Source organism: Nannospalax galili, unplaced genomic scaffold, assembly GCF_000622305.1.
Source record: "Nannospalax galili isolate Female #2095 unplaced genomic scaffold, S.galili_v1.0 scaffold1328, whole genome shotgun sequence".
Taxonomy (NCBI): Eukaryota; Metazoa; Chordata; class Mammalia; order Rodentia; family Spalacidae; genus Nannospalax; species Nannospalax galili.
Window position 1 is genome coordinate 1,065,055 of NW_008358795.1, and position 11,920 is coordinate 1,076,974.

Consider the following 11,920-nt stretch of genomic DNA (forward strand, 5'->3'; position numbering starts at 1 on the left):
GGTGTGTCAAGTTGACACTAAAGCTATCCAGCACACCTGCTAATAGTTTTATTGAGTAATTGTATCATGTGTACTCTCACCAGCCGCTGATGGGAGTGGTGATTGCTGTGCATCTTCATCCACATTTGGAGTTGTCAATTTTTATTATTTTAGTGTAAAATTGTTTTCGCTGTAGAAACATTAATAGTTACCAGTGTTAAGACCCATCAAATCCTGGGTGCAACATTTTCAGTGCATGAGAAATGCCCACTAAAAAACACAAAAGCCAATTAAAACAAAAAACAAAAAAAACAGAAAACAAGAGGATGTCTGTCTTGGCTTCCTAATCACAAGACTCTTCAGTCACAACACCTTGCCAGATTCAGCCTCAGAAATATATCCAGGGGCCAGGCATGGTGGCACACACCATAATCTAAGCACTTGGAAGGTAGAGGTAGGAAGGACAGGCCAGGCTACGTGATACTCTCAAAAAAAGTAAAACTGTGGGGGGGGCGGTGTACAGAACTCTTTCTATACAGAATGTAAATACGGGGTTTTTGGATAAATACATCTTATTTCCTGAGAGTTCCTGTTATATTAAGAGATGTATTGAAAATATTTAAATTTTTTTCATATAGGTTTCATGTAGCTTAGACTGGCTTTGAAATGACTATTATGATCCTCCTGCCTCCACCTCCCAAATGCTGGGATTACAGGCATGCACTGCCCTATGAGGCCTGTGTACTGCTGGGCATCAGACCCAGGGCCTTCTGCATGCTAGGCAAGTAATCTGCCAATTCAGCTACATCCCTAAGTTCTAAAATAATTTCTAAAATGGTACCTAATACCAGCATAACTTGGACTCTGAATCAAGGCACATTTGAGTCTTGATTTTAGCATGACTACTTCCTTCTCTGTAAAATGGGACTACCACATACCTTATGAAACTTGATGAATCAATGGCATGCAGGTCTAGCCTGCCATATCTGCCTGAGTAAGATGCTTAAACAGAAGAAACCTGTGTGTCCCAGATTTACTCCTATGAGTCTTTGGCTTACAATGAGTTGAGAACCAGATCAATCTGAAGTAGAAAATGTTTACTTTGGCGCTAAGAAAAACCTAACCTGTCAGAAGTGTAATTCACAGCCTCACCTGAGGAAGAAAGCTAGACACATCAAGTTGTCATTTGTTCTTCCCAGTTTCGTTCTGTCCTTTCCCGCCATTAAGGCTGGATAAACAGTAGAGTCAGTTGTTTCTTAGTTACTAGCTCTAAACTATCCTGATCCCTTTGGTGGCAGCAGAGCCAGACTGGCTCCTGAGGTGATCTCACATCCTGCTCTGAAGGGAAAAAGCCTGCAGTATTTCGGGGAGATGGGAGATTTGGGAGGTGAGGCATGAACCCCAGGGGTTCCACTGAGCAAGTATGAAGGATTTTAAAAAGACCCCAGGTAAAGGAGCTCCATTACTGGCCAAGAAGGCCTTAACTAGTCAACCAGTAGCAGGGGATAGTGTCTCTAGTAAAAGAGACAGCATCCCTTTCAGTAAATTCATTGGTTCCCCAGGAAAACTTTAATCAAATATTGGTTTTGACACTAGAACCTTAAAAGGGGATAAGCATTGCTTAGTATCCCCAGGAAAAGAATTCTCACAACAGATGGAAAATTTATTTGTAAATTTTATTATGTCTCATAATTATTAAAAAAGAAAAGAATGTATAAGATGTTAAAGGAGGCCAGGCGTGGTGGCACATATCTTTAATCCCAGCACTTGGGAAGCAGAGGCAGGTGAATCTTTGAGTTCAAGGCCAACCTGGTCTACATAGTGAGTTCCAGGATAGCTGGGGTTACAGGGAGACCCTATCTCAAAAAGACAAAAAAAATAAATAAATAAAAATAAAGTTAAAAGGATATGGGAATGGAGATATTTTCCAAAATAGACAAAAAAGACTAGAAAGCCTAAGCAAAAGATGAAGGTCTGCGTAGGTTTGCTATGATATATAAAGAATGAGACAAAAATAATATACACATAATCTTAAATATTCTAAAGTCATAGTTTAGTCAACTAGTTTAAGGAACAAAATATATGTGTAATCAAGGTTTATCTGAGAATGTTTGGGTTTTGCCCAAGCTTTATCTACAAAGCACATGGTAATTAAAAGTACCAGACTGGTGGAACTAACCTTCTTAGACATTTAACAGCCATATTTTGAGGCCTATACTAATCTGGCCAGAGGGACTTAAAGGATAGTTTTTGCTCCTTGCCCTTCAAGGTCGACTAAGTTCTCGGGGACTATGGAACATCTCTCAAAATGTCCTGTAACTGTGGTGAGTCACCTGTCCTCCTGTTCAGGGAGGCCATGGAGACCCCACCAGATGGACTTGAACCATTGTCCAGTCTACAAAAAGGAAGGTCAACTCAAAGGAAACATTTCTTCCATGCTTCCAAGGGAAGCCAGCCATGGTCAAGCATGACCTTTGACTTAAACTGTCACATAGATGGAACTGGTAAAAGAAAGAAGCCAGGGGCTCCTCCCAAGCCCATGTGACCCCTGAGGAACAGATCCTGCAACGACCTGAAGAGTTAAAACAAATTGGTTTATTTAGTCCAACTGTGTGGTCTTTTTTTTTTTTAATATTTTATTATTTTTATTTTATGTGTATGAGTGTATTGCCTGCATGTATGTATGTGAGTGCACCCGTGTCGTGCAATGCCACAGAGGTCAGAAGAGAGCTTCAGATTCCCCTGGAACCTGGAGTTAAGGACATTTGTAGCCGCTATGTGGGTGCTGGGAATTGAACCCGGGTCCTCTGCAAGAGCAGTCAGTGCCCTTAACCACTGAGCCATCTCTCCAGCCCCAATCCCTTGAACTCTTAAAGAAATATACTAATCACTTTAATCTTTGGTTATACTTTCCTTTTGGACGTTTAAGACCATACAGTTGGGGGGCTGGAGAGATGGCTCAGCAGTTAAGAACACTGGCTATTCTTGCAGAAGACCTGGGTTTGAATACCAGCACCCACACGGTAGCTAACAACTGTCCGTAACTCCAGTTCCAGGTGATCTGACACCCTCTTCTGTCCTCTGTGGACATTGCATGACATGGGTGTACTTACATACATGCAGGCAGTACACACATGCACATAAAAATAATAAAATATTTTTTTAAAAAAAGATAAAGCTCTTTTGCTGAAGGAGGACACTGGGCTGAGAGTGATCTCCTCATAGTCTTACTAAGTAGAGCAGGTTCCCCCAGCAGACTGTTACCTTCTCCTAAATTCTCATATTTGACAGGACCTTCTTTCCCTGTATTTTTCTAGGCTATTCAGCTTGACCTTGAAGAAACTTGTCATGCTTAAAGAAATGGATAAAGATCTTAACTCCGTGGTCATTGCCGTGAAGCTGCAGGTGAGTTGAACAGTGAGTGTTCAGGGCCTTAGGAAGCTGCGTAGCTCTTTTCCCTGTTCCAGATGTAGTAATTTCTGGAAACCAACCCCCTCTCTTCACTTAGTAAGGTGGGGGCAGTTGTGGAGGAACAGCTGAGCTCAGAGGACCTACAGAGACCCAGCTCTGCCTCTACTTGAGGTCTTCTGTTCTTTACACTTTCTTTTTCTGAAGAAGAGGATGGTCCTTTACTGCTGTCTGTGTGACAGGATCAGTGAGACAGAGGCTGAACTGTTAATAAACCACCAAACATCGTTAGGGTGAGCAGGTTCATTCTACTTAGCCCTCCATTTCTGGGTTGGGGAAGCATTTTAAAGGTTTTTCATACAGTGGAAGAGACATTTTTTCAGATTTGGAAGTTTAAAATTTAAATATTTTATATTCTGAGTAGCCCTCACACTTAACTTTTTACATTTAGTTCAGTCTTTTTTTTTTTTTTTTTTTTTTTTTTTTTTTTTGGTCTTTTTGAGACAGGGTCTCCCTGTAGCCCTAGCTGTCCTGGAACTTACTATGTAGACCAGGCTGGCCTTGAACTCACAGAGATCCACCTGCCTCTGCCTCTGCCTCCCGAGTGCTGGGATCAAAGGCATGTGCCACCACATCTGGCTTAATTCAGTATTTTCAAGGAACTAGATATATTTCACAATTATTTGTACTCCCAAGTATTCCTGAATCCAGAAAAGGGAGAAACTAAACTACAAAAGTGTTCAGGAATTTACCTTTTTCCAGCTAATTACCAAGTGGCCAAGCTGGGATGGGAAGCCAAAGAGTGTGCGTGCAATTTATGTTCAATTAAACGCCATTCCCAGACCTTCCTTAACTGATAAGGCCTTCCTGATGATGACTCCCTGGAGTTTAGAGAGATTCCAAAGTAGCTCTGCAGTTTTTAAATAATGATGGAATCCCTTAGTTTGAGGATGGTCTTTACTGAGTCTCATTCATTGAAAAACAATGGGCTATCTGGTGACTCCCTGCAAACTACTGAAGGAGAGTGCCCCTCAGACCCCCTCCCTGTCCTCTGAGAAAGAGCTGCCCTCCATCTGACTCTGGAAATCCCCTCTATTGTTCAAACCCTTTCCTGTTACACCATTAGCCTGGGCTACCCTAATGATGACTTCCAGGGTGAAACCTTTTCTCAAAAAAATCCACATCTGTCAGGCGTGGTGGTGCACGCCTTTAATCCCAGCACTCGGGAGGCAGAGGCAGGCGGATCTCTGTGAGTTCAAGGCCAGCCTGGTCTACATAGTGAGTTCCAGGACAGCTGGGGCTACAGGGAGACCCTGTCTCAAAAAGACCAAAAAGTAAAATAAAAAAATAGTGAAAATGTTTTAACTTCCAAATTTTACCACTTTGATGAACGCCTGCATGACCATCGTGTATTCGAACTCCTTGCTTGTTTTTGTGCATAATTCCTCCCAGACCTGTGAAGCATTTCCAGGAACTAGGTTGAAAACCAGTGTGTGAAATGATGTGGAGTGGCACTTTCAGCAGTCTGTCCTCCTTTCCTAGTCTTACCCCCATTTCTAGGTCACAAGCAGTGTTCCAGTTTTCAGGAATTGTTTGCTTTGCCAAAGGCTGTTGCTTTCCCATGTGGATAATGTTGGTATGGTTTTGAACTTTCTTTGCTGCTTTTGCCATTTCTACAATCAAATGTTTTTGCCAAAGGAAATAAACTTATTTTATTCCCTGATTAAATATTTGATATTCTATAAAATCCAAGATTATAGCAAAAACTATAAATATCATGAATTTTAAAATTATGTTACTTTGGGACTAGAGAGATGGCTCAGCAGTTAAAAACACTGACTGTTCTTGCAGAAGACCTGGTTTGAATACCAGCACCCATATGTCAGCTAATAACTGTCTGTAACTCCAGTCCCAGGGGATCTGACAGCCTCTTCTGTCCTCTGAGAGCATTGTACAACACCTACATGCAAGCAATACATGCATACATATAAAATTTTTAAAAATAAAATTAATTAATTACCTCTAAGGAGCTGAAAATAACTACAGATGTTATTGCATTCATTTTTCAATCACCTATATTGATTCATTTAGTAAATATTTATTGAGCATCTATTATGTAATCAAACATTGTTTTAGGCACAGTTGAGACAGTAATGAATAAAATAAAAATCCTTGTCTTTAAGAAACGTTCTGTTCAATCGTGTAGCAAGTTCAAAATGAGGCCCATAGACACAAGCTCCTAGGACACTATTCAGGATGTGAGAGGTCAGAATGTCTCCACAGCACTGTGCTATTATTCATCATTTGACCTTGTGCTGATAGTACCAGTGGGTACAATTGAATGCTACAGTCCAGCTGCACAGACTAGAGCAACAGTCCTCACACTGTTGAACACCTGTGTTACTCAGCTTTCTATCACTGTAACAAAATACATGAGACAGATTAGAGAGAGTAAAGGTTGGTTTTGGCTCACAGTTTCAGAGAGATCCTTTGTTGCTTGACCCCGTTGCCTTTGCACCTATGGTGAGGCATTACATAGTGGGAGCAGGTAGGAGAGGAGGCATGGCAGCTAGGAAGGAGAGAGAGGGGACTAAACCCACAGGCCCATGCCCTCAGTGACTTGACTTCATCCTCTCATGCTGGTGTTCTAAATGTTTATTATTAAATTTTAAAGTTTTTGATAGGGACTGGAGACATGGCTCAGTGGTTAAGAGCAAGTACTGCTCTTCCAGAAGACCCAAGTTTTGTTGCTAGCGTCCATGTCATGTCACTCACAACAGCCCGTAACTCTAGTTCCAGGGGAATCCAATACCTCTGACCTCCATAGGCCCCTGCACTCATGTGCACATACCCACAGGCACACACATACATATAATTAAAAATACATAAATAAATCATTTAACAAATTTTAGTGGACAGTCAAATGGATATTCAAGAGTGGTGTGGGCATAGTTGAGGAAATTGGGTTGAGGTTTCCTGGCTACCTTAGCACAGTTTTTCTCACTTAAATGATGGATTGCTGGTGTCTGCCACCTACCTAATGCTTTTCAGAATGAATTGAATTTCAAGGACAGCTGGGGCTACACAGAGACCCTGTCTCAAAAAGACAAAAAAAAAAAAAAAAAATTTCAAGAAATTCAGGTAAGCTGGACGTAGTAACACACCTTTAAATAATCCAAGCACTCGAGCACTCGGGAGGCAGAGGCAGGTGGATCTCTGTGCGTTCAAGGCCAGCCTGGCCTACATAGTGAATTCCAAATCACTATGAGACAGGGAGACCCTGCCTCAAAAGGACCAAAGCGGGGGTACCACTTGTACATAGTTTCCATATATTTTTGCTTTCTCTTTCCCTCTGCTATAATTATTTTCAGGTTTGTTTTTTTTTTTTAATCCTGAGACCCTTGTACAATGTTAAAAATGACTGAGCAGTATAAACAGCTTTTCTCCTCCCCATGCTGGGGATTGAACTCAGAGCCTTGTATATGTTGGACAAGAGTCTACCATTGAGACACATCCCTACCTAGATGTACCCTCCAAACAGCATTTGTTTATGTCATCTCATCCATCAATATTTATCACATTAGGAATTAAAATACTTTAAAATATCATTTAAAAATAATAATGTGGGGGTTGGTGAGATGGCTCAGCAGTTAAGAACACTGAATGTTCTTGCAGAAGACCCGGATTCAAATCCCAGCACCCACAGGACAGCTAACAACTGTCCATAACTCCAGTTCCAGGAGATCCGACAGCCTTTCTGTCCTCTGAGGGCATTGCACAACACACAACACGGGTGCACTTACCTACATGCAGGCAATACATGCATACACATTAAAATTTTTTTAAATAATAATAAAATATTTAAAAAATAAAAATAATGAACTGAATGTATGTACACAAACTTTTATTTATTTATTTATTTATTTATTTATTTTGGTTTTTTGTTAGTTTGTTTGTTTTTGGTCTTTTTTTAAGGCAGGCTCTCCTTGTAGCCCCAGCTGGCCTGGAACTTATTATGTAGACCAGGCTGGCCTTGAACTCAGAGAGATTCACCTGCTTGTATTTCCAAAGTGCTAGGATTAAAGACATGCCCAGTTACAATCATTTTTTATGAAAAATGTATTCCAGAACAATTCAGTGAGAAGGCAGCATAGTGCTTTAAATAACATATTTACTGGGCTGTAATTCAAATACCATCTAGGTCCCCTGCTTACACTGCACAGCCCACTCTGCTGTAGTGTACTCAGGGTTGTGTAGCCATCAGCACAGTATCCAAGCATTCTCATATTCCACAAAGAGATTCATTCTTCTTTGGGGGTTGGGGGGAGCCAATGAGTTTATTGAACTGACTTACAGAGCAAGGGTTGCATATAAGAGCATAGGTGACCCCAAAGCAGCCACACCACTAAAAAAATCTGATCTCAGCATGAGCGATGACTTCCCCATTGCTGCAGACACAGATTCCCTCTTTCAGTTAACCGTCCCCAGTCTATAGACTCTTAACACTCCAGAGGCCACGACATTACATGTAATCAGGGCAGAATTACATGCAGTGGGCTGGGAAGTACAGGAGGAAATGACAAGACTCTTAAGATGCGGGTCCAGTGACCCTTCCCACTCCCCCCTTCTATGAAGGACCATCAATAATCAACAGAACCAATCTTGAGAGCCCCTTGCAAGCAGTCATGGCTGCTCTGATGAAGATGATGACTGTTATGCTTGGATGACAGAGCTCTACATCTCTCTTCAGCCTTTGGTCTTCCTCTTTCAACCCTGTGAAGATTAGGCCTATCAAAATAACCCAGGGTCATCTCTCCATCTCAAAATCCTTCACTGGAGCACATGGACAAAGTGTCTTTTGATTTTCAAGATAACACTCACTAGCTCCAGGAGCTAGTACCTGGTGTTTTGGGGTTTTTTTTTTTATTGAATTTTTGTGTATTTCATACATAAAATCATCTTTATACCCCCTTCCCCTTTGGCGCCCCCCCCCCAAGGAGTTCATTTGTGTTAAGGCCTATTATGTAAAGTTAGTGTCTTGAGATGTTCCTCAGTGCAAGTTCATCTACCAGTCAGCCTGTCTAAAATCTCTCCCTTCAAGAAGATCAGCTCTTCCTCATCCAGCAGTAATCAGCTGCCAGTAATTCTTCGACTAAGATTGGGGCCTGCTATTCATTTCCACAGTGCTGTGCTAGGTTTTTTGCCTGCCTAAGTTTGCATGGGTCTTGCTGACACCATTGCTGTAGGTTTGCACAAGAAGTGTCCCAGGCGTCTGGAGGCTCTTACAATCTTTCTGCCCTCTCTTCCACAGTGGTCCCTGAGCCCTGTGTGGGTGGACCCACACTCCGCTGACTCTTACTCTGCATTTTGGCTATTTGTGACCTTTTGTGTTCCTAGCCCTCTGTTACATAGGGAGAGACTCTTCATTCTTTAACTGTCACCATTTCCAGACTATCTATCTCTCTGTCTCTTGCTGTGGGCAACTACCACATGGTGACTTATACCTGTATTCCAGCATAGTGCGGGCTTCGGGGGTAAGGGAAGATGACTGAGGCAGGAGGACTGACAACTTTAGGCCAGCCTGTGCTATATATAGAAAGACCCTGTTGCAAAAACTTTTTTTTTTTTTTCGGTCTTTTTGAGACAGGGTCTCCCTGTAGCCTAGTCTGACCTGGAACTCGCTATGTAGACCAGGCTGGCCTTGAGCTCACAGAGATCCACCTGCCTCTGCCTCCCAAGTGCTGGGATTAAAGGTATGTGCCACCACACCTGGTGCAAAACATTTTTTTAAAAATTCTATTAATCTAAGCCAGGCATGGTGACACACCCCTGTAGTCCCAGTACTTGGGAAGCAGAGGCAGGCGGATCTCTGAGTTCGAGGCCAACCTCTTCTACATAGTGAGTTCCAGGACAGCTGGGGCTACAGCGATTTCAAAAAGACCAAAAAAAAAAATACTAGTAACCTAATTTATAAGCCATTATTTTTCATTATTGGGTACTTTTATTTCTATAATGATACTATAGTATTAAATACAAATAGTTTTGTTTCTGTACTGAAAATGTTCTGTAAAATAGGGTCTGGGGAGATGACTCAGCAGGACCAATGGTCCTAAGAGTGTTTGTTGTACAAGCATAAAGACCCCAGTTCAGATCCCCACACCCATGTGAAAAGCTGGGTTTTGCCATGTGACACCTGTAACCCCGGTGCTGTGAAAGGGCAGAGACAGGGGTATTGGATCTCAGGGGCTTGTTGGCTACCAGCCTAGCTCCAAATTGAGTCAGAGACACTGCCTCAAAGAAATAGGGCAGAGTGATAGAGCAGGACACCCAGTGGTTTCCTCTGGACTTCATGCACAAGTGTGCCCCTACTTGAGCACATCTACACACACAAACACACATGCAAATGCGAAATATGAGGTCAGGTGTGGTGGCACACACCTTTAATCTCAGTACTCGGGAGACAGAAACAGGCAGATCTCTGTGAGTTTGAGACCAGCCTGGTCTACCTATTGCATTACAGACCAGCCAGAGCTACATAGTGAGACACTATCTCAGAAAAAGGGCTGGGGGGGGCAAAGAAAAAGAAATGTGCTTTAATTTAAAATAAATAGATAACTGTCTTATATGTAAAGTATTAAAGATAATTCTGAAATTGGACCCAAGTTGGCAATGTCCCACACAGCTGAAAGAAGTCAGTATTAGGACTCATGAGAACTAAATCTTTAGAAAAGAGTGAAAAGATAAAAACATTGCAACATGCTTGAGAGGACCCAACCTGCTGTGGCCTCCTGTGTGCTGCTCTCTGTACCCTGTTACCTGATGTGCCTGTGCCTTTTAGCAGGTTTGCAGTTCTGATAGTACGCTTTGGTTTTTTGCAATGCTCTAGTTGAAACTTAGGGCCTCACATATGCTGTACAACATGCTACCACTGAGCTACACTCCCAGCCCCAGAGAATGCATTTAAGGCAGAAAATGTGTGTTGAAAGGGGTTTGTGTGTGTGCCTGTATCTGTTGTATATATGTTTCTGTGTGTGTCTGCATATGTATCTGTGTGTTTCTGTGTGTGTCTGCGTATATATCTGTGTCTGTCTGTGTGTAGGCCAGAGGACAGGACAACCTTAGGTACTGTTCTCGGTTGTTTTGAGACAGGGTTTCTCATTGGCCTAGAACTCACTAAATAGGTTAGGCTGGGTGTCAGTAAGCCCCAGGGATAGTCCTGTCAACCTCCCCATCACTGGGATTACAACTGCACAACAGGACCACAGCAAGATTTTTGTGTGGTTTCTGGGGAGCTAACTCAGGTCTTCAAGGCAAGCACTTTACCTACTGAGCTCTTTCCAACCTGGAGCAGTTTTAACAGTTAATAGCACATATTCAGATGATGGAAGTTCAAATAATGAGGGCTGCCACCATTGAAAAGTAATAAGACCTGTGGAGAAAATAAATAACACAAGAAGTTGTATGTGGTAGTCTCTGTAGGCCTCACTGAGAAAATAACATTTGTCCAAAAACCAAGGGAGTAAGCCACATAGGTTGCAGGGAGAGCACTCCAGGCAGAGAGAAAAGCCAGCTGAAAGCCCTCCACAAGCATCATGATTTGTCTGACTGTGGGTCTCTGACTTTGGGGTATCTGTTCTCTGGGATATCTGGGTCTAACATGTCTGACTCTGACTTCTCTAGCTTCCCTGGGAAATCTGGGTCTGCCAGATTCAGGTCTGTCATATTTGGAGGAATTGGAAGAAAGAGGTGCAGCAGGTAGACAGGGAACCCTATCTTTTGTTCTGTATGAGGGCTTTAATGGGGAAGCAGAGGACATTTCAGCAGTTCCATGATCAGAAAAGAGGAACGGAGAATGCTAGGTAATGGGCCCCAGTGATGATTTTGGTGAGAGATGTGGGTGGGGCTGAGATGTGACTCTAGCACCTTGGTGGAGTGGATCAGCATGCTGTTCAGTAAGAAGGAGAAGACTGGAGTGGAGCAGATTTAGAGGAAAGATCTGAAATTCAGTTACTGTACTGTATTCAAGATGCCAGTGGAACATCCAGAAGGGGATGCTGAATAGACAGTAGAGATAGGAGTGTGGGGTTCTGGAGAGAGGTCTGGGGAAAATTAAAGTCCACAAAGTTGGCTGAGTTAATAGGAGTGAAGGGAATAAAAACAGAGAGGAGGGGCTGGAGAGATGGCTGACTGCTCTTGCAGAGGACCCTGTTTGATTCCCAGCACCCACATGGTGGCTAAGAACTCCAGGTCCGGGGGAATCCAATACCCTCTTTTGACCTCCACGGCATTGCACAACACAGGTGCACTCATATACGTGCAGGCAATACACTCATATACATAAAATAAAAATTGTTGTACCTCATCCACTGGACCCCAAAAAGACCACTGAGGATCCAACACACCAAAATGCAAAAGCAAAGGTTTATGGTTTATTCGGGCTTAAGCTAGGGCTCTCAGACCTCACCAACTCAACGGATCCGTGCTGAGAGCCCAGAGTAAGGGAGAATGGAGCCTTTTATAGGTTTTAGACAAA

General features: G+C 42.6%; 1 protein-coding gene across 2 annotated transcripts in view; it reads left to right on the top strand.

The window, feature by feature from the left end:
* The window catches only part of Pacs1 (phosphofurin acidic cluster sorting protein 1), a 148,286-nt gene that overhangs the window by 102,695 nt on the left and 33,671 nt on the right, over window positions 1–11,920 (top strand). For both annotated transcript variants that reach the window (XM_008822247.2, XM_008822249.2), the window contains exon 2: window positions 3,297–3,384. In XM_008822247.2, the coding sequence (XP_008820469.1) occupies window positions 3,297–3,384 (88 nt within the window). The remainder of the gene's footprint in view (window positions 1–3,296; window positions 3,385–11,920) is intronic.